Below are 22944 nucleotides of genomic sequence, written 5' to 3' on the forward strand. Positions count from 1 at the left end.
AGGAGTGAATAAAGGTCCTTCCCTTCAGTGGATGCTGAATGTTCTTTCACGGTCAGCATGGTACTCATTTCTGAACTGCTTGTAGTTTCTTTGACTGTAATAGCATCCCTTTCTAGATGCATGCTTGCCAACAGATGGGTGTGTAGCAAGTTTAGCTAGAATCTGGTAAACATCATGAGTTCTGAAACTGACCCAAATCTGTTTTGGACACGTGGAAACAGTTTTCAAAACATGTCGGTGTACTCAGGATCTAGTGAGGTGGTTTGGAAAGGATGACACGGACCAAGTTGCCTTGGAGTACCTGTCACTCCTGGCATTGAGGATGTATCTTATTAGTCATTGTGCAGTGTGCACATAGGTCATGAGTTTCTGAGAGCCCTTGTCTGCAAATAAAAGAATCAGAAGCTTTCTTCTTAGCACAGAGTAACTGCGGGAAAGGAGGCAAGTGTCAGCACCCATTGCTGGAGGGTCCTTTAGGAGCCTGGATCCCATTTTGTTTGTTCTCCATGTGAAGTCCTAACATCTCCAAAATACTTGTTTGGGTATCTTTGTGCTTCTGCAGAATGCAAAAGTCAAAAGGCTCAACAAAGGAACTATTAAGAAGAACTACTCTGCAGACAGAACTTACAAAACTTTATAAACACCTATTATTGGAAGCTGGAGAGATGGCTCAGCAGTTAAGAGTACTGGCTGCTCTTCCAGAGGACCCAGGTTCAATTCCCAGCATCCACATGATAGTTCAGAATCGTCGGTAACTCCTCTCCCAGGGGATCTGATTCCAACATACATACTTGCAGGCAAAACACTAATGTATTTAAAATAAAAATAAATAAATTTAAAGAACAATAATTGTCACAACAATTTGAAAATTAAGTACTTGTTTACAGATTTGTCCATTATGAGCAGGCATCCTTTAGGCTGTCAAGTGTGAAAGCCCATTTAATTATTTCTTGCTAAAGAGAATAGTCATAAGACAGGACTGTACATGCATAAAACCTGAAATGGTTAGCATCATAATTATGTTTTAGAGAATGCCTTTGGGGAAGTTTTTTCTAAACATTGAATCCTCAAAGACTCAGCATACATGTATAAAAGAGCCAGCCACAGTTAGCATCATTCCAGAGCAGAGATACACCAAAGTTCAACAGGTATCTAGTCAGCTTCTGCCACTGAAGTAGAATTCAGGATCGTTAGGACAGTATGACCACAGCACTGATGAATGGAAAAATAAAGCCCCTCACAATTGTAGAGAAGAGCAGAAGTCCTTACAAAGCGGTGATATGGAAAGTGTATCTTATATACAGTCACTAAATGCTGATTCAGCGGAGGCAAATAAAGATTGGGTTTTTAAAAACACAGTCAATCTGGGTTTTTAAAAACACAGTCAATCAGTGCATGTGGGCATGTATCTTAATGCCAGCACTAGGGAGGCAGAAGCAGGTTGATCTATATGAGTTCAGGGACAGCCCAGCCAGGGATACCAAGAGGACCCTATCTCAAAGAAGAGAGAGAGAGAGAGAGAGAGAGAGAGAGAGAGAGAGAGAGAGAGAGAGAGAGAGAGAGAGAGAGAGAGATGTCTAAACAGCAGGTTTTACATGAGGTATATAAACTTTGGTTTAATGTATAATGTGTAGACACATACTTTGAAAGCCACAGATACACAGGCTATTACAACTACTAAAAAGCACTTTAAAATCGTGCTTATAGAACTGTCTTGTAAAAGACTTTAATATAGATACCTGAAGTACCTATGTAAAGGGTTTCCTAGATAGCCAAATGTCTTTAACATAATAACAGAAGATAATTTTAAAAAACATAAAATCTTATATAAAAGCAGTACATCCATAACAGTGTTATTTGCTGTAGATACAAAAATAATGCTCTAGTTGCATTGATTACTTCTCATTGGAGCATTAATTTTTTTAAAAAAATAGCTGAATATTATTCTATTCCCCAAATATATTTTTCAAAACTTTTAAATTCATTTTTAATTATGTTCTCTTGTCTCTGTGTGAGTGGGTAAGTAGATGTGAGTGAAGGTACCTGTATAGGCTGCATGTGTTAGATCCCCTAGAGCTAACCATTTAGAGGTTTTGAGATACCCTGTGTGGGTGCCATGTTTCCAACCCCGCATACTCTAGATTTTTATAACGGGATAGGATGCTAATTTCTGTCTTACAGTCTTCTCAGCCCTCACCTAAATCTGTGATCAGGATAGACCAAACTCTAACAAGTACAGAGAGATCCAACAGTATTAATTAAATGACATTCTTAAGTTTTCTAATGTCAGAGGTGATAGCTGTTTCTGGACTTTATCATATTTCCCCTAGGTCTTTAGTAGACAAATGCTGTACAGAGCACTAATTACTCCTTAAACAGAGTTCATATCTACCCAGGGTACTGTTGATTAAGTAGTTAGTAGATGTTTGGGAAGGGAACTAGCAAATTTGAAGTGAATTCTAGGTATCCATCTCTTACATTTTGAATTTATTCATGCATTTGTTTATATACATAATCTCAATACATAGCCTGGTCTGGTCTGCATCTTGCTCTGTAGACCACACATTGTGCTAGGAAATTCGGGTGTCTAATGTAGAAGAGTGAAACCAGATATTTATCTCTCTGCCTTCATAAAAATGAACTCCAAAGGGAACTAAGACCTTAATGTAAAACCTGATACTTTGAAATTGCTATTAGAAAAGTACAGAACACTGATGAAGGTAGAAACACAGGTAAGAATTTTGTAACTTAGACACCATTTGCTCAGGAGATTTGGTGAACCATTGACAAATGCCCTGTCATAAAATTAAAAGGCTTCTGCACAGCAAACAGAACAGTTAACTGAAGAGATGCCTGCAGAATGGGAGATGACCATTGCCAGCCATATGTCTGATAGAAGTTTAACATTTAGAATAACAAAGAACTTAAAACTGATGATGACGAAAACTAAGGAGTCTGGAGTGATGGCTCAATTGGTGACACATTTGCAAGGCAGACCAACAGTTTAGAAACTGATTCTGATGGCTAAGCAGTGCTGAGGGTGAACGCTGGCTACTGAAGGCAAGAGCACTAAACGTGGTGTGTGATACCTAGCTGGACCCAGGGCTGGATGGGGCAAACTGTCTGGAATGGCTACCTTTTAGTTCTTGGTAAGTAGATTTATGGTGACCATTGGTTGGGACTTGTTTCCTGTTACAGGGGTCCCCAGGTCCCAGAGAGGAGCTATACTCTTGAGGCTTCTGTACTCCTCCTGGTCTTTGATACTCAGTGGGGGCTTGAGGGCAGGGATTAGATTCCCTTGGCACTGCACAGATGGATTGTAAACCAGCATTGGCTGCCCCTGCCTCCAGAGGGCTTCCCTGTCCTGTGGAGTGACTGTCAAGGGTGAGCAGATCCCATGTGTTTGGAAGAAGGATTTACTCCTGTGTGTTTGGCTTCCCCTGGCAGCAGGGTTTATAGTTGAGTTTCAAATAAAGCTTGACAGCACCAGCACTTTTGAGAATCCTCCTTTCAATTAGAAAAACATATCATGAAGCAACAGAGTGGATTATTATCCCATTTTGTATTTAGCTGCTGAAAGGCAGGCTTTTGGGTTGTTTGATGTGCAAACATCTTACACATTTTTGGAATCCCAAGTAGTATCAAATACTTCATTTTGAAGAAAGAAGAAATGGAAGAGACTTTTGGCATGCTCAGGGAAATGGTGAAGGTGAAATTGAGACAGATGTGGTAGGCAAAAATGTAGGCACATTTTGTGATATCAGGCCTTGTTAGATGGAAGCCTGTGGGGTTTAACTGTGGGCCATGAAGATGGCAAGGCATTCTGAAGTGCCCAGGTGTGTCTTAGTTTTGCTTTCTATTTCTGTTAAAATACTTGACCAATGGGTGGTGATGGCACATGCCTTTAATCCCAGCACTCAAGAAGCAGAGGCAGGTGGATCTTTGTGAGTTCAGGGTCAGAATGGTCTATGTAGAGAGTTCTAGGCCAGCTGAGACTGTATAATGAGACTCTGTCTCCAAAGGGGATGGAGGATGTCAACATTTTAATTACATAGTATCCTGTTGGTTTTTGTGAATTTGACACAAATTAGAATTATCTGGGAAGAGGAATCTTAATTGAGAAAATGCCTCCATCAGATTTCTGTGTGGCATTCTGTCCTTTCTGTGTGGCATTTTCTTGATTAATGATTGATGTCGGAAGGCCCAGCCCACTGAGGGCAGTGACACCGCTGGATGGTATAAGAAAATAAGCTAAGGGACTGGAGAGAGGACTTAGAGGTTAAGAGCACTGGCTACTCTTTCAGAGGTTCAATTCCCAGCAATCACATGGTAGCTCACAACCATCTATAATGAGATCTGGTGTCCTCTTCTGGCCTGCAGAAGTGCATGCAGGCAGAACAATGTATACATAATAAATAAATACATCTTGGAAGGATAGAAGGAAGGAAAGAAGGAACCAACCTGAGTAAGCAGCACTCCTGGATGGCTCCTGCTTCAGTCCCTGCGTCCTGATTTCTACCCTGAGTTCCGGCTCTGACTGTGATGTAGAAGTATAAGCCAAATAAACCCTTGCCTCCCCAAGTTCCTTTTGGTCATGGTATTTATCACAGCAATTGAAATTCTAACTAAGACACATGTCCACCCTATGTTTTCTTTACCATCTTTATCATTGATGGACACTTTGATTGCTTCTCTCTCCTCTTGGCCATTTTGTGGTTAATGCTGTGATGGATGCATAAGTCCAAATATCTCTTTAAGACCCTCCTTACAGTTCTTTGGGCTATATATCCGGAGAAGGCATTGCTGGCTATAGGATAACTCTACTTTTAGCCTCTTTGTGGCATCTCTTTGTGGTGGTCTCTATAGCGGCCATACGATTTTTCATTACCATCATCCATCACTCTTCACCTAGAGCATCAACAGCTACCTCTGTGGCTGTATACTTCCAGAAAGTAGAAGTTCAAGTTCATCATCTGCTCCAATGTCTCTGACAGCCTGTGGCCAGGAAGGAGATATTCAGCTTCATCTTGACACGGCCAACCACCTAGGAAGTATCACAAGAAAGAACTGGCTTTAAACTTTTAGTCCTCCTGCCTCAGCCTCCTAGTATCTAGGAAACTGCATCTTTTTATTGGAGTATCTCTTTTTATGTGCCTTTTTTTTCTTCCAAGGCAGAGTTTCTCTGTATTGTTTTGGAGCCTGTCCTGGAACTCACTCTGTAGACCAGGCTGACCTCAAACTCACAGAGATCCACCTGCCTCTGCTTTCCAAGTGCTGGGACTAAAGGAGTGCACTACCAACACCTTACTATGCCCTTTTATTTAGTGAAATCCAGTGTAGAATTTACTGATTTCATTTTTAAGTGGGTGTTTTCTGTTTAAGCAGAGATCTTGTGTGTACAAGGTAAAATGAAAGTGTGTGAGTGTATTGAAAAATGGTGTTTGCTCTCCAAAATACTACTTTTTTTTTTTTTTTTTTTTTTTTTTTTGAGACAGGGTTTCTTTGTAGCTTTGGAGTCTGTCCTGGAACTTGCTCTGTAGACTAGGCTGGCCTCGAACTTACAGAGATCCTCCTGCCTCTGCCTCCCAAATGCTGGGATTAAAGGTGTGTGCCACCACTGCCTGGCTCTTACAATTTTCTTAGCATTAGAACTGTGAATTTTTAAGTTCTTTTTGTGCTCTTTTCTGCTCCTTTCTGCCTCCTCCTCCTTCTTTCCTCTCTCCTTCACTCCTTTCTCCTCTCCTCATTCCCTTCTTTGAAGACAGGATATTGTTCTGTTGCCCAGGCTGACCTCACACTCTGGTTGGCGCTCAAGCAGTCCTCCACTTCAGCCCCATTTGTAGCTGGGTCTATAGCTGGGTCCCATAGCACCAGGCCTATCTGTTTCCTTGTCATTCTGTTATTCTGTAGCTTTTTTTTTTTTTTTTTTTTTTTTTTTTTAAACACAAGAACAAACTCGTGGTAGACACTGGCCTCTCCTGCAAAGAGAAGCAGATCTCTCCAGCTGCACTTGACCCAGAAAGGGCTCCTGAAGCCTCTTTGGACACAGCAGCTCTGGGACCTGCTTTTGTCCAACGTGTAGGCATGAGAGGAGTGGGGCCAAGAAACCTGTTCTAACAATGTTCTTTTCTCATTTGGGACCAGCCTGCTATGGGATGGACAACGAAGAAGAGAACCACTATGTCTCACAGCTCAGGGATGTCTACAGCAGCTGTGACACCACAGGGACCGGGTTTCTGGACCAGGAGGAGCTGACCCAGCTCTGCACTAAGCTTGGCTTGGAAGAGCAGCTGCCAACGCTTCTTCAGATTCTTCTTGGAAATGACCGATTGGCCAGGGTGAGTGTGGCCTCTTCCCGAGGGAGAGTGCAGAGCTGGTCACTGATGCTGGTACACAGCACTCGAAGAAGGACAGTTGGGAAAGGAAAGATGCCAGCAATGAACCAAGGGTGTTCTGGGGATTGTAGAAAGAACTTGAGGGAATGTAAGCAGTCACACCCACCACCATACCCGACGCTGTTCTCTGATGGTGTCGTTTGGCTTGGTTTTGTAAAAATGGTTATTTGGTAGTGGGATGGTGGTTCACATTTACCTTCTGATTAGGTTCTTCTACTGAAAATAATCTTAAGTACGTATTTGGAAAAGTGAAATGAATGTTCTCCCTCCAAAAGGCAGTGAGTGTTCAGACGTAGTTTGTCGTTTGAGAAAAAAAAAGACTCAGGATTGTTTGTTTGTTTTGTTCATCAAATTAAATGTGAATCTGGAAAGTAACAGGGTCTTCTCCTTCCTCGAATTCCCGCAGGTCAACTTTGAGGAATTTAAGGAAGGGTTTGTGGCTGTGCTGTCCTCTGGGTCTGGTGTAGAACCCTCTGATGAAGAAGGTAGTTCCTCGGAGTCAGGTAAGAGGATTTCCTCTAAGCGCTTGAGTTCCTTTCCTTTATTTCTGTGTGGCTTTTCAGAGTGTGGCTTAACTGTTCCAAATTCTAGCCTCTCTTTCTGTCACCCTCAAGCCTAGTGGACTTGAGCAAAATACCTGGAGTCTCCTCTTCTGTGAATGTCATGGGATTGTAACCCACATTACCTGTAGGGAGCCACTGCCAAGTGGAGTGACAGGTGTGGAGCAGGGAGAGGTGGAGCCCCAGGGCTCTGAGTACCAAGCAAGTAGACTGGCCTACCGTCCTGGACAGTAGCATCTGGTGTGATAGCCAGCGCTGTTACAGTGTGCTAACAGGACTCTCATTGTAGAAATGCTTGTGAGGTATATCTGTATCATGGCAGGAAGCCACCAGGCCCAAGACCTTGGCCCTGAAGTACAAGAACAGTGGGCCTTGTGGGACAGAGCTGGAGGCATGTCTGTTCAGGGACATGAGGACTGTATGAGGAAACAACTACCCCGCTGGTATGCTGTATGACTGTACAGCAGGGTGAAGGATCCTAATCTGGAGCAGAGGCATGGAGATGAGGGACAGTGAAATTCACAAGGATGGACGCTCGTACCAATTGTCTTCTGGGTGCTAGGTCTTGAGTTCACATGTATTTTATGTAGATTTTGAATCTCTCGGAAACCCCGTGGTCCTGTCACATCCACAGCTGAGCTGAGAAACATTTATCCCTGGTCTGTAGTTAGTACATGGCGGCTTGGATTTGAGTCCCTGTTGCCCACTGTCTCTGTGCACACAGTGTCAGGACACTGTGCTTCTTACTTTGGATGACATCATCAGCCCTTTTGCCACCTCCTTTCTGATCGCAGAGGCTCTGGGCACAGGGCAGAGCTCTGGGGTCTGTGTCAGCCCCACACCACGAGTACAAGTGCTTGTCTCCTGCCTTTCTCTCCAAACGTGAAGAGGGCGTGTAGTCTTTCCTGACACAAGATGGTAATTGGTTATCAAAATGTCTTTGGAAAAGTGAGACCCAGTACCTCTGTTGTACCAAAGATAAAAGATCCTACTTCCTGCCATGTGACACTTCACAGCTTACAACTCTCTGGAACATGTTCTATATTCCCAAAGAAGTGAGTCCCTTTTTACAACTGTATTTCTTCCTTTTCAGTGCCAATTCTTTTCCTTTTCTTTTGATAAGAGTTTGAAAAGTTTTTCTCAACTAAGTAGCCCCATGCCCTTTCCTGAAATGCTGCCTCTTAAGCCATAGAATGGAGACCAAGCCTTGCCAATCTCTGTTGTATGAACTTTCCAGAAGAGGTGTGAACAAAAGTCTGTTCACTGTAGATAGAACACTAACAACAGACCAAAGAAAATATTTGAGCCGTGGCTCAGTGGGAAACCAGTGAGATTAGTGGGGTTACTCAGAGGAGCATGGATGAGTCCCCCAGTTCCCACCAGCCTCTTCCCCTAGCTGCTGCTCAGTGCTGATACAACCTTGGTTCTTTAAGTCTTGTGAACCTTGTATCTCCCTGAGCTTCCTCAGCCTGATAAGCTTTGTTAGCTTTGTCAGTCTTGTGAACCTCCCTACTGACTAGAGGAGGGAATGTTTCAATTTGGAGGAACTAGCCATACAACAGTCTGGAAACATCTACCTATAACCAGAACTGACCTTGTGTCATGGGCCTCTGGCCACAGAGCTGGGTCAGCCCTGCCCGCCCGCCCCCCACTCCCACCCCCAGGGTTGAGTCTGGTTCAGTCTTTTCCATAGTTCTCTGACTTGTCCATTCCTTGTCTCCTGTGCCTCACTCACCCCTGACTGCTCCTTAAACATCTGACGGTGCTGCTTGCCTTTTTGGTTCCAGTTGTATCATCTTCATCCTGATTTCCAGTTTCTCTCCTAGTGGCCCCCACCTTGCCATTAGAATGTGTTTATGTGGCCAGATGCCTGGATTAGGAAGAGCTGCCCTGAATTTCTGTTACCCCTCCTGTTGTTAAAGACCATTGGTGAACATGTAACTAAATGCACTTGACTTTCCAACCCTGTCATACTTTCTCAATCCTCTGTACACTTAATACTGGCACATGGGTATCCAGGGTTCTAGCCAGACAGTGGGGCTCTACAGGATGTTGTGCAACATATCCAGTTGATGTTGTGATGGGCTGATGGAAAATGCTGGGTCCAGGGGATTGGACACTGCCCAGTCATTGTTGCTATTACTCTGCCATCATTGCTTCTGTGCTGAAGAGCCTATGGGTGCCCTTTCCTAGTAAAGCTTCTCCACGATGGAGGGTGATTTCTCCTGGGGCTGCTCTGGTGAGACCCTTAGGACTGTTGCCAGAAGAGCATGTGTTTCCCTCCATGGTTCACCACGGTAAGGGCAGTGCACCTGTCTGTGGATGGAGATGTAGGTCTGTGTGGAGCCTGGTAATGAACAACAGTGATATGAACGGGGCCATTGGACATGAGGAAGCCCATAAGGAAGAGAAGCATGGGCAAGTTGCACCATTTTCAGACTAACTCCAGGACGAGGCTATAGCTGTGGCCTGGTGGCCAAGGTCTCCCCTGTGGCAGGCCTCCTGGTGGGGAGGGCGAGAATGGGTACCCAGGCATTGTATGCTTTCCATTCACATGACAGGGATTTCGTCTTCTAGCCCTACCAGAAGGTGCTTCCCCAAAAGACAGGAAGGGAGAGCCATGCCCAGCCACACATTGCTACAGTTAGAAGTCTGTCAATGACTGCTCCCTCTTGAGAGCCAAGCAAACAGATTTAAAGGGAAAGTGAGAGAAGCTGCGTAGGGTGGAAGGGCCCCAAGGGAAGGGAACCCTGCAGAGACATGTTGTAGGGGCCTTTAGTAGGATTTACAGCAGAAACTGGACAGAGACCGAGGTAGTTTCCATTTGTCACCTGGGGAGATGACCATGCACTGCTCTCCCAGTTAGGACAGTGGTCACATGCTGAACTGCCCTCTGTCCATCTTTGATTGCTCTGTTAGCTGCTAACCTTGGCTTCTGTTGGCTGCTGGCCTTGGCCGAAACTGTAACTATTGACCTTGCAAGTGTTGCTGCTCTCTGACCTTGGCTGGTATTTTGCTGGCTGCCAACTAAACTATACTGTCTTTGTTCTTCTGTTTACATGACTAAAAGATGTTGGGGTTGGGTTTAAAGACACTGAGACAGATTGTTGAAGATGTGAAATTCATTAAAAGAGTTTTTGTCACCACAGATAGACAGACAGCAGCGTAGCAGGGCCTCTGAGGGGAGTTTAGGCTACAGCATGGCAAACATGGCCCCTGAAAAAAGTATCCATTTCCCTCAAAGAAGTGAGTGAGGTGCTTGAGTTTTACCATGTGCCCCGGGTCATTTTCTCACATGCTCTCTCGATTTCTCTCTGTGGAATGGGTGTTTTTCCTTCTCTCAACATGCCCCATGGCCTCTGAGCCTTCAAGGACACTTGCCTGCCAATGCTCATTGTATTAGAGTAGTTATCAGTTAAAGTGCCCCAGAAAAAGCAGCCCCTTGCATGCTACTGTACCTCACGTTCAGCATATCCAGAATGGAACTCGGCATTGACCTCACCGAACCTTGTTCCTCATCCCCAATTCCTGTGTGTCTTCAGGTCTCCCAGATCCTTCTCCGATGGTCCAGGGGTCAACAGGTGGTGACTGTCAGCACAGAGGAAAGAATCTAGGTGGTTCTTGGCCTTCCGAAGCTGCCTTCTGTTTGATACAATCTAAGTAACGTGCTTGAAGGGCTCCTCAGCTTCCTAGCCAGGCCTGGCCTCAGTGGGCTCATCCAGGTCTCTTTAGCTACCCTAACTCAGAATCCTGATCCTGAATTCTTCTCCTGAATCCACATCCCAACATGACTGCGTCTCTTGTTGCCCTCCCTGTGCTCTGCTCCCCACATGTGCTCAGTCAGCATTGTGTAGATGTGCAGACTGGATGAAGAAAGAAGGAGCCACAGGAAGTGTAAGATTTAGAGTATCCCCTTCCATATGGAGACTGCAGTCCATGCTGCTTCTGCCCCAGGCCTCAGGCTATACAGGATTGGAGTTGGACTTTGTCTATCACCCATGCCTGTCTATGGAGCACCTCTATCCCTGAGAGCTTGGGATCCTAAAATAACCAGCAACCTAGCAAGACTGAGGATTTTCTAAAGAGACACGTGTGTCCCTGACTCTGGCTATCTGGACCATTGGAGAAAGGCCCTGAGAGAATTGGGGTTTCCCCCAGAAATCTTACACTGACAGAGGGAAATTGCTGAATCCTGGTATGAGGGTGGGGTCTTGTCTCTAGAAAAGCAGCAGGATGTCACACAGTGCCAGCAGGTTTTCAGACCACCTTGCAGGAAAGACTGGAATCAGGACGGTGCTGGGTCACCGACAGGTAGAGCCATACCTTCGTCAGGAGTGTCAAATTATACTTATCTCTTGCCTTCTAGTTAAACCTTAATCTTGAAGCAAGACCCTAAAGATAGACTCAAGGTGGGGGGAGTCACTGGGTCTCTTTATTCTTCGTCCTTAATGTGGCTGCATTGAGTACATCTGCTTTTTAACTGTTAATTTGGCTCTTCTGATCTGTTTATTGTGATGGTGGCTGGGTCTGGCTTGCTGGGGCACAGGCTATGACCCTGAGTCTAGGACACTGAGGAGGGAGTTCTGAGAAATAGTCCTCAGTTCTCTAACCACATGTTCTTGGACTGTTGGTGTTTCTCTAAAATATGCTTGAGAAAAGCTAAAGAGCATCTGGTGTCTAGTAGGACCCAACCCAGCTTTCCCAGTTTTGTTTCAAGTAATAGGACAGCCACTGTTAACTGATCAGTGTCCTGTGTCCTCCAGGCTAATGTGCTCAACAGTGTGTCTGAGTCATACTGGGGCTCTAACCTGCGTCTTCTAAGAAAGGGCCTTGTTGGCATGCAGGGCCCACCAGCCTGCTGCATAGGCATCCCCTCTCCCCCATCTCCTTTTATCTTTCCAGCTACTTCCTGTGTTGTCCCTCCAAAGTACATGAGTGGCTCTAAGTGGTATGGCCGCCGGAGCCGACCTGAGCTTTGTGACTCTGCCCCTGCAACCAAATACGGATCAGAACAGCAGGCCAAGGGTAGCATGAAGCCACCACTGAGGCGCTCTGCATCTCTGGAAAGTGTGGAGGTGAGTCAGCCAACCCTTCCCACCCAGGCTGCCCAACATTAGGGAAGTAATTGTCAATTTGTCACTTTCCATATACATGGTCCTGGAGGATGTAGGCAGGGGACCACGTTCCTGGGCCTTGAGTTGTCAGCAGCCTGGATGTGCATGGCAGCTTCGTTTGAAAACCTCTTCTCTGGGCAGTCCTGGTCCCAGGCCACTTTTCTTCAGATTTGGAGCAATGGGGACTTGTGGTGACCTTTACGTCTCTTTCATGGGTCACCAGCCACTCCTTCCTTTCACTGTGGAAAGTTCAAGTTAGGGCTTCACAACAGAGGAACATTCCAAGCCAAGGAACAGAAAAAGAAGCTTTTGGTGAGCCTCCAGGGCAGGGATGTGGGAATATGGAGTCTGCCTCAGGATATACCAAGATATATCTGTAGTCTGTGTGGTGCCTCCTGGAGTGAGGGAGCTGAACCTTTCCCTGCCCCTGAGTCTTTTGCTGCTAGCAACGGAGCCTTGCCTGCTTCATGTAAAGAAATCTGTTCACTGGGCAGGTGAGGTGACTCAGTGGAGAAAGGCACCCCTGTCAAGCCTGTGGTTTGAGGGAACACACTTCTGAGTTTGTAGCTCTCTACCTTCAGTGTGACACTTTGTCTCTGACTCAGAGTGCAAACTCAGAGAACACTGTGTTGCCAGCTGAGTTAATGTCTTAGAAAAATAAAGCTGAGTGTTTATCACCACCTTGGGTTCTATCCTCTGAGAGTTAGGGTAGCATTAAAGGGACAGAGTCTTGGTGCCCCAGGTGTTCATTCGGGAATCAGCAGGTCACACGGCACATGCTCAGAGGCTGGCTTTAGCTCTGGTCTGCTGGTGTGGTCAGACTTACACTTAAATCACACATTCCTTGATGGCCCTGTCTCGGAGCCCAATGTGTCAGCACTTACTATGGACTGTATTGTCCCCAGAGCCCCAATAGGGACCAGGGGCTAACCCTTCTGTTTGCTGAACTAATAGGGATGGTAAGAGATTGCGCACAGGGCCATGATACTACAGTATTTATTGTAGGTGTCCCATGAGTGGGGTGTTGGACAGTTCTTGTCAAATGCTGGTGTGTAAAGCTGGCCTCTCTCTGCTGTGGGATACAGGAGCTTTCTGTGTTTTTAGTATGACCTGCTGGCAGTTCATGCTAAGGAGCCTGAGTATGCAGAATAAGGCAGTGCCCAAACTTATGTCTGAACCCTTTGCTCTCGAGAGGGCATTAGTCTTCATAACATACAAAGCTCTGATTAGTGAGTTTACAATCTATTGAACTTCAGCCTGAGGGTGACGGCCCAGAGTGCACCTTCAGTGGCCCCTCCCACCCCAGCGTCCTTTGTGCTTACTCCTCACGTTTCATCCACTGTGTCACCCATTGGAGCACTCACATCCTTTGCTTTGGTTTTTTTCACAGAGCCTTAAGTCAGATGAAGATGCTGAGAGCTCTAAAGAACCCCAGAACGAATTATTTGAAGCACAAGGTAACCTATGGCTTCATAGTTCATACTGTGTCTGATTAGAGCTCTGAGAGCCATTGTTGGGTAGGGCAGTGCCTTGGGAACTGTGTGTTTTGTATATGTGACCCTCATCGGTTCCTTCTACAGAAGTGGTTAGAATGTTGGTGTCACAGCCTTGAGACAGTCACTTGGTCTTCAGTTTTCCCCAAGACCAGTTCCTAAGACAGAGGTTTCTGGCTGAGGTTGCAGGGTTCTACTGCTCTGATTCATAGCCTGTAGCTTTCAGGTATTGCCCAGGAGTCTTGGACCAAAGGGCTTTGCTTCACCTATGTGCAAGCTCTCATGCTGTAAAGGGATAATTTCGGGCCCTACCAGGGTTTGAGTTATTCTCTAGCAGAGAGTAGCATGTGGTTCTGCTCCTGAAGAACCTCACACAGCAACCAAATTCCCACAGCTGGAGAAAATCAGTGCATCAGTATCAGGAGAGTGTGGCTGGTCCAGGGGCTCTTGGCCATCAGAGCTTCTGTGGTATATCAATGTGTGATACTGAGCTCCAAGCAACCACTGGGTGCCTAGGCATGAGCCAGATACGAAATACATCTGCACCTTCTGCGATGACAGTTGTGTTACACATTCCTGGGGGTGTAGAAATTCACAAAAAAAAGCTTTTCATAGTAGTAGTAGCACCCTAAGAGACAGTACAGAGGCTTCGAAGGGAAGTGACTGTATTCAAACTCATATTTGCCTATGTTACTTCTGTGATGAAAAGTAAATAAATAGTGCTTACATATTGGGGTTGGTTCAGTGTGTAGCATGCTTAGCTTATGACCAGAGGACCTGAATTTAGATTCTCAGCACAAACATAAAAAGTGGGGTTTATCAGTGTACCTCTGTAATTCTAACATAGGTGAGGCAGAAACAAGCTCCCTAGAGCTTGGTAACTACCGGGTCTCACCCAGTCAGGAAGCTCCAGGTTCATTGAGAGACTGTTCTGGAGAATAAGGTGGTAAGTGACTAACACACCTGACATCTCCACACATGTATGTGTACCAGCAGTCACGTGTACGCTGACAGATACACATGACTATGCGTGCATGTGGGTGTGCACACCCACCCACATGGAAAAATGAGTTGAATTCTGGAATTGAACTGGGGAGATGAGATCAAGGACAACGGCAAACAATTCCAAAGCAAGAAGAAAATGTAGGAGGCTGGAGAGATGGTTCAGCAGTTAAGATCACTGGCTGCTCTTCCAGAAGACCCAGGTTCAAGTCTCAGCACCCACATGGCAGCTCACAACTGTCTGTAACTCCAGTTCTAGGGGATCTGATGATGGAAGTAACTAATGCCAGTAAGGCTAAGTATTTCATTTGGTTTCTTTATTGTGGGTATATTTATCAGTGTTTAACTGTGACCCTTCCTTGCTTCAGGCCAGCTGCAATCCTGGGGTTGTGATGTCTTTGGGACATCCCGGAAATCCTGTAGCCCCTCCTTCAACACTCCTGAGAACCAGGTCCAGAGCATCTGGCATGAGCTGGGGGTTGGCAGCAGTGGTCATCTGAATGAGCAGGAACTGGCTGTGGTCTGCCGAAGCATCGGGCTCCATGGGCTTGAGAAGCAGGTGAAGGCCTGGGGCTGCCCCAGTAACTTGGTATTTGTAGTGGTCACATTTAGTGTTGGGTCTGGAAAACCAGTTCACCTTCATATAGCTGTTTTCTTCTGTACTTTGTCATTTCAAATATTCTGATGGCTCCCAATGCTATTGGCCGAAGCTTTGAGATACCTTTCAAAGTTTATCTTCACCCACACAGCCCGACCTCACAAACTTACGGCTACCCTCATGGGTCTTGACTGCCTGTAAAATCTTGATTCTGAACTCTCCTTCTGCCCAGCCCAACACAGCACCTTTGAGCCTGGCTACATCCCAGGTGTGTGCCATTCTTCTGGGACGACTTGGACAGGAAATTGGCTGTGATGATAGCTTAGGTCCCTCCTGTTATTGTTCCTGCCCTGTATCCCTGATGGAACATGAACTGTAAGGCTTAGGCTGCATTTCTGGCAAGTTCTTATCCCCAGTGGACACTTGAGTTATCTATAGAGTTAGGATGTTCAGATGCTGCCCACTCCCACCTGTCAAGGCCAAGTAGGATTCAAACCAGCTGACAGTTTAATTTTTGGGTAAGTCAAGTGCCCTTATTGGGTACTTGCAGCGAGAGGGACAGAGCAAGGTGACTCTCCAGGCCTGAAGGGTGGTGGCTTTTGTCTAGGAACTTGAAGAACTGTTCAGCAAACTGGATCAAGATGGCGATGGCAGAGTGAGTCTTGAAGAGTTTCAGCTTGGTCTGTTTGGTCATGGGCTTCCTTCGCTTCCAGAATCCTCCAGTCTGGTCAAACCAATCCGGCCTTGGTCTCATTATCAGGTAAAATGGGAGAATTAAATGTCCAGCACCAACAGTACTTGGTTTTGCTCCTTGACCGATGAGGGTGCTGACTGATGGTTCTGGCGGTGTGACGGCACTGAGTCCAGAAGCCAGATAAACGTGCTCACACACCTGTGCATATACGATAATCCGTGGACCTCATGCTCGTCTGGTGGTGTGCATTCCTGATGGTATGTTAGGCATCTCCCCTGACTCTGTGTTCTCTATGAAATGGAAACAATCTGAACACCTACCTCAGGAATTTCCAGAGAAAAATGCAGTGTGGGGAACATGGCAATTCCTCAGCCTGTCTCTCAGGCGTGCAACTGAGTGATGTTTTTCAGTGAGACGACTGTCTCCCTCTCCTGTTACACTCTGAGGGCGAGCTGTAGAGTGTAGCTTGTCTGGGATTCCCACCCCACATGGATTAGGTTTCTTCTGGCCTAGAGTCCCGGATTTTATTTTGTACAAGCCACTTTACTCAGAGGCTACTGGGCCAGCACTTGTTTCATTAGCACCAAGACGCAGTACAGGCTAGCCCTGGGGGACAGGCACTGGTGTGGGCAGGTGCATTTGAGAATCTAAGTCTTTGACTGAAATCACTGGCAGATATCTCGGTAAATAAGGATCAGGATAAACAAATAGGCCGAATAGATGTTTATTCAGGGAGAAATAACTTACAACCTAGACAGATGAACACCAGGAAATTCAACCCGATCCTCTCCTGTCCGAGTCATGCCAGAAAGAGAGCGCCTTTCCTGGCCCCCTCCGACCTCCTTCCACAGGTCACTTCCGCCCATGGCTCCACCCCCCCAATGGGTGTGGTCAGTGCCAGAGAAGGACTATCTCACTACAATTCCCCTTTTAGTCTAAAGAAAAGATTTAGGCTTAATACAAAACTATATACAAAACAGTGAATAACAAGTGTGCTCTAAGAAAAGGAAAATCGAGAACAAAATGACCTACATATCTAGTCCTAGGGTGAGGGCATAATGGAGTTTACAATAGAGTTGTCCTAAGCTGGAAAACGTAAGTCTAGTACCTAATATATCTAACTAGGAAGAGAGAATAATAGTTGTGATAGTTTAATCTTCAACCTCATCAAGACCTGAGAAGGAAATTAACAATACTAGAGTAGACAGGAAATGCGGATGGACAACTTTCAAAAGGTGCAGCAAGGACAGAAACAGCAAGCCACCTGAACAGTCACCCTAGGTCTCACAGCGACGTTGGTACACCCAGATTTGGCTAAGGCCAAGAGAGCTTGACAGACCACAACAACAGCAGGGAGGTAGAATGGCTGTCTTACCCTGACTTGGCAAGGTCAAGCAGTCTTCTATATTTGTCTCCTGCAAGCACATAGGACTGCATGTCCAAATCAGTGGTCAAGGTGGGGGCAATTCTATGCCCAACAGGCCATTAGCTGAGGCGAGATTGAACTCCAGCAGGAGCAACAACAGTGTCCAACATATTTTCGGGAAAGTGCACAGTGCTGTCAGGAGCAACAGTGTCTCATGTCAATGGAGTACTAATATTAAAACATTTAAATGCCATGTTCTGCATGTCTATGAAGTGATTGAAGATTAAGCATCTATATCTGATTAATCTCATAGGTACAGGAAATGTGAGTGAAGATAATCTGTAATACTCGGGAACTTAGCTAAAAAGACTGATTAAAACTTTCCTGAGTAAAGCAAGAACAAATACTTAAACAATATAACTATTTACATATGCATACATGTAAATCCCTAAAATAGAGATAGAGTATAAGTGTCAAGACAAGAGGTAGAACTATAAAGGGCAGCAAGATAAATATCCCAAATTGTATCAATATACAAAATGTCTTGAATACAAGAAAAGTATACATACATAGAATATGGTAAAAAAAATAATGTGCATAAAACATTGTAAGTGGAAATATTTAACACAATATAACAAAATATAAACTTAATTTTACATAGCTTACCACATAAGAATACACAACAATGTAAGCTGTAAAATACTATCTCATTCTTACTCAAATTCTCAAGAAAATAGACTAATCTACCTATATCCCATCTAAACCATACCTTTCCCAACCATTCCCTATTCCTGTCTAAAAGATAAACCCGAGTGTAAGCATCACCCAATCCCAAATAACTAAAACCAACCCAAAGACGATGACTATTATCCCAAAATTCCAAGGGTAGGGAAAGGGGGCGTCGTTATCTTAAGATTACTTCCGCCCATGGCTCCACCCCCCAATGGGTGTGGTCAGTGCCAGAGAAGGACTATCTCACTACAGGCAACAGGCAAAGAAGCTCAGAACAAGCACTGCAAGATGGTATGACCCCTTCACGGCAGAAATTCTAGGGGCTGAGTGTGGATCAGGGGTGGAATTCTTGCCCTGCATCTCTGCACAAAATCAAGTCTGAAAGCTGAAGATGAATGTCCCCTAAGTCATCCTCAGTGTTGGTTCAGCTGGATAGCCCCCTCTGAATGAGGCCATATGTTTCCATATCACTAGCAACTGTTATCAAATGAACTCTCAGAGTCTGAACCACCTTCTAGAAGGCCCAGCAACTACCTATTTGCCCTAGGCTAGCATATAAAGAGGACTGTGGGCCCCATGTGCTTCCCAGAAGTTGCTTCTTCACCTGGCAGTCTCACCTGTGGCAGAGGTCATGGTCTAGAATGTGCTAGAAGTTGCAGCTCCTCTGTGTACACCTTACTTCCTTTACTTTGCTGCACACGGTGCTCTTCTCCTGTGCTCCTGGCAGTGTGGATATTGAACCAGCTTTGCACCTTGTCTCCTCTGCTCACAAACTACCTACTTACCAGTATACAACACAGGCATACAGCCACATGCATCCATTCCTTCTGTACTGTGCTCACTATGCACACATCATCTGTACATGCACAGTTCACTGAGAACACACACATCCACCGTGCATGCATTCCCACTGTAGACATGGTGCCTCCATTTGATGTGTGTATCTCCTGTGTACTCACTCTGTAAATGTTCACCAGCTGTATACATGTATGTTCACTATACACTCATATCAACTATGTACACACATTTTCTGTATGTGTATACCTGCTCTAGACATGTGCAATCCATTGTACATTTGAACTTCCTGAAGACACATGTGAATCCACTCTGTGTGAATGTGCTATAGATCTCTGTGCACCCCCTGTACCTGCATATCGACTGCATGGAGTTGTATTTAGGCTTTGTACACCTCACCCGGTATAGAGACATTCAGTCTACCATACCACCACATCCATTGTGTGTGTGAACCTGCTGTAGAAAAATTTACATCTATGGGACATGCACACCCCCTGCACCACCTACTTTTTGTTTGTTTGCTTTTTGAGGCAGTGTTTCTCTGTGTAACAGTTCTGGCTGTCCTGGAACTAGCTTTGTAGACCAGGCTGGCCTTGGACTCACAGAGATCCACCTACCTCTGCCTTCCAAGTGCTGGGATTAAAGGCATGTGCCACCACTGCCTGGCTGCACCACCTACTATTGACCTGTGTACATTCAGGCTATATATGTATCTACTGTTAACTCCACATCTTCTGTATGTACACATCTGCTGAAGATATGCACAGGCTCTATATATGCACACCCATTGTAGAGACATGCACAGGCTCTGTATGTGTATCCAGTGTTCTTGCACAGTGTGTACAAACACATCTTACTATATACATCCCTAATATAAGCACATGTGCAGTCTCTGTACATACACACACACCCACTGTAAACAGTTGCTCATTCACTGTATATGTGCACCCACTGTGTATACACAGATCTTCTGTAAATGCTTATCAAATATAGATAGTCACCTGCTGTAGACACATCCATAATCACAGTAGATGTCTATCTGCCGGATGCATAAACCCACTGTGTGTTTACATACATGCCACATATACCTACTCATAATGCATACATACAAGTATGTGTACACATTAACATAAGCACATATTCATTGTACAGTTCATAAGTGCACACACACTGTTCTAGCATAATATGGCACATGCTGCCAAGAAGGAGAGAGGGCAGATTCTGACTTTAGTCTGTAGAGTACCGATTCCTGCTCTTCTGATGTCTCTTATTTTAGAATGTCTACCTTCTACTTTGGGCAGTATACAGGACTCCAAGGACTTCAGCAGAGTGGCCTACTGACTATAGGGTTGAGTAGGGCCTACCATGTCCTGTGTGGGCTGTGCTGGCTTTGCCAGCTCCAGAGAGATTAGTGTCAGTCCTGCCCTTCTGCTGGAGCCAGAGAAGGGAATAGCAGTTTCTCAATGCATTTGGGTATCAAGGCTTATGCACAGGTGCCCACCACTAGACCTGGTAGAGATGTTCTCTTCCTCTGTAAAAGGAGCAAGATGTGTGCCATGTAGGGTTGTAAGACAGCCACACAGCTGAGGAAAAACTCTCCCCCTGCACGTGCAGGCAAGGTAGGGTCAGGTGAAGAAGGAGGGGCAAACGGGCTGGAGCTGCAGGCAGCAAGAGAACCACCAGCAAGCTCTTCCTGGGGCTGCACGTTGATGAAGCATTTTCAGGCTGCCTGGGGGAGCTGTCAAAGTGAAGTCCAAGAAAGGGACAGACCAAAATGGGGCAAGGACCGGCTGGTCAGTGTTGAAGAAAGTATTTCTGCTCAGGAATGTTGATAAAGAGAAAGGAGGCCTAGGAACCGGAGAGGTGGCAAGGAGAGTTCACCGCAGCCCATCTGCATCAGGTAGAGTATAGGGTGTGGTCCCGGGTGCGGTGAGTGCCTGGGGTTCTGCAGCACAGGCCCTAGTGTAAAAGAAGCACTACCTACCTTAGTCCCAAGGTTCACTTACAATAGGGAAGGACCCCGGGTGGGCAGGAGAGGGTGGGGGATCATTCTCTCTTGGGTTCAGATAGTAGAGAAGCCTCACAGGCAGCTTTCCCTCGGGAGACTTCCTTACTGTCCCATAAACCTTCCTAGTACTGTTTAGCACTGGGCTGTGGGGCTTAGAGTTCTGGGAAATGAGTTCTGCTTGGGCTATTCTCCCCTTTCCTTTTGAGCCTGTCGGTCAGTTCCTTTCTCAGCCTGGGTTTTCCTAGCACATGTATTTTCTTAACATAGGACGAAATGGCTAGATCCCTTTGTGGGCCTTCTTTACATGATGATGTGTTGGCCAGAGCTGACTCAGGCCTAGCAGGTATGAGTGCCATGAATGACAAGAGCAAGTGCTGAGGGATCCTTGCAAGACTGGGTGTGGTCCCACTTCTGTCTCCTGCAGAACCATGTGATCCCAGGTAAATCCTGGGCTATGCCACACTTCATCCTGAGGGAAGGGGGCTCGGATCATTTGCTGGTATGTGTTCTCTTGTTTTCAGCCTAGATAAGAAGGCAAAATACCAAACATAGGCTGACAAGGTGAGACATGTGTCAGAGGGTAGGTACTACAGCCTCCAGACACCTGAGTGCTCAGGGCATCTTCCTCTCTGGCGTGCAGGAGGAGAACGGTTGCCACACAACCACGACCTCATCCCTCGTGTCCGTGTGCTCAGGCCTGCGCCTGTTCTCCAGTGTCGATGACGGCAGTGGTTTTGCCTTTCCTGAGCAAGTCATCTCCGCATGGGCCCAGGAGGGGATTCAGAATGGCAGGGAGATCTTGCAGGTTTGGAACTCACTGCTTGTGGCTGCCCTGTGGGGTGGCTGTGGGGCTGAGCAGGACACATGAGAAGTCACACATCCACAGAGGATGAATGTAGCAGAGCATGTGCTGTGTGCTGACGAACCCCCACCCTGTGCAGGGGAACCCCAAAGGGAACGTTTTTCCATTAAGTTTTGCAATTAAAATGTAGGAAAATTTAACTTGGAAACTTTACAGAGAAAACAGTCTGGAAATGTGGATTCCAACATTGTGTCATACACAACATCTCCTATTGTCACCCCAAAGAAGGAAGTCGTGCGGCTTCGTTGTGCTAAAAGGACCTCTAGTTATCACTGTCAGCCAGCCTTGACGAGGTCACAGTGAGCCAAAATGCCTCACCGAGCAGAGGTGGTGGGCTTCACACATGTGGACTCAACCTTACTCTGTAGGGTTGGTTGAGTCACATTTGTGGTTTAGATAGAGTTCTGTCATGAGGCAGCTGAGTCAGGCTCACTGAGGTCAGCAGGGATGAGAGACTACTACTTCCAATAAGTGTTACAGACTAGATTGAGTTTCCTTTCCAATTTTGCTTTCCATTGTTAAAAAAACAAAAATCACAAATCTGGAGCAGGAAGATAGCTCAGTGATTAAAAGTGCCTATTGCTCTTGTAGAGGATCCAAATTCAGTCCTCAGCACCCATATCAAGTGTTTCATAACTGCCTGTAATTGCAGCTCTAGATTTCATGTCTCTGGTCTCCACTGCCACCTGCACTCAGGTGTACACACACAGACACACATCATTAAAATTCTAATATAGTGATTTTTAGTCACAGCTCGGCCTGGGAAAATGGCTCAGTTGCTAAATTACTTGCTACAATACATGCTGGGATTGAGATGGAGTACCCCAAGAACCGGAGATAATTGAGGACAGGTCAGGGGCAGGTGAAGGCTATAGTAGTCATTGTGGGTATGGGTCTCTGAGCTGCCACAGAGCAAGAGAAAACTTTTGGAGAAGTCCCTCACTCCCCTTTTCCCCCTGGGGCTTGCTGATTCCAGAGCCTGGACTTCAGTGTGGATGAGAAGGTGAACCTCTTGGAGCTGACCTGGGCCCTCGACAATGAACTCCTAACAGTTGATGGTGTCATCCAGCAGGCAGCCCTGGCCTGCTACCGTCAGGAACTGAGCTACCACCAGTAAGAGTCCATGAGGGCATGGGGATAGGGTCCCGCTGGCCTGGTCCACCTCCTGGGAACTTCAGGTCATACTGCCTCTGCCTCATCTGAGTTTCCCCTGGTGGCTCCCAGACTGCCTGTTCCCTGCTCACCCACCCTTGTAACCAGAGCTCATATGCACAGAGCAGAGGAGGCCTGAGGGCCCACAGCTGGTCACTGCAGCTACTGCTTGT

General features: G+C 46.0%; 1 protein-coding gene across 1 annotated transcript in view; it reads left to right on the plus strand.

The window, feature by feature from the left end:
• The window catches only part of Ninl (ninein like), a 68476-nt gene that overhangs the window by 17164 nt on the left and 28368 nt on the right, over positions 1-22944 (plus strand). The window contains exons 2-9 of the mRNA XM_051193952.1: positions 6145-6338; positions 6802-6898; positions 11858-12030; positions 13460-13526; positions 14933-15123; positions 15770-15922; positions 21398-21562; positions 22596-22732. Coding sequence (XP_051049909.1) covers positions 6156-6338; positions 6802-6898; positions 11858-12030; positions 13460-13526; positions 14933-15123; positions 15770-15922; positions 21398-21562; positions 22596-22732 — 1166 coding nt within the window. The 5' untranslated portion in view covers positions 6145-6155. The remainder of the gene's footprint in view (positions 1-6144; positions 6339-6801; positions 6899-11857; positions 12031-13459; positions 13527-14932; positions 15124-15769; positions 15923-21397; positions 21563-22595; positions 22733-22944) is intronic.

Source organism: Phodopus roborovskii, unplaced genomic scaffold (assembly GCF_943737965.1).
Source record: "Phodopus roborovskii unplaced genomic scaffold, PHOROB, whole genome shotgun sequence".
In the NCBI taxonomy this organism is placed as follows: domain Eukaryota; kingdom Metazoa; phylum Chordata; class Mammalia; order Rodentia; family Cricetidae; genus Phodopus; species Phodopus roborovskii.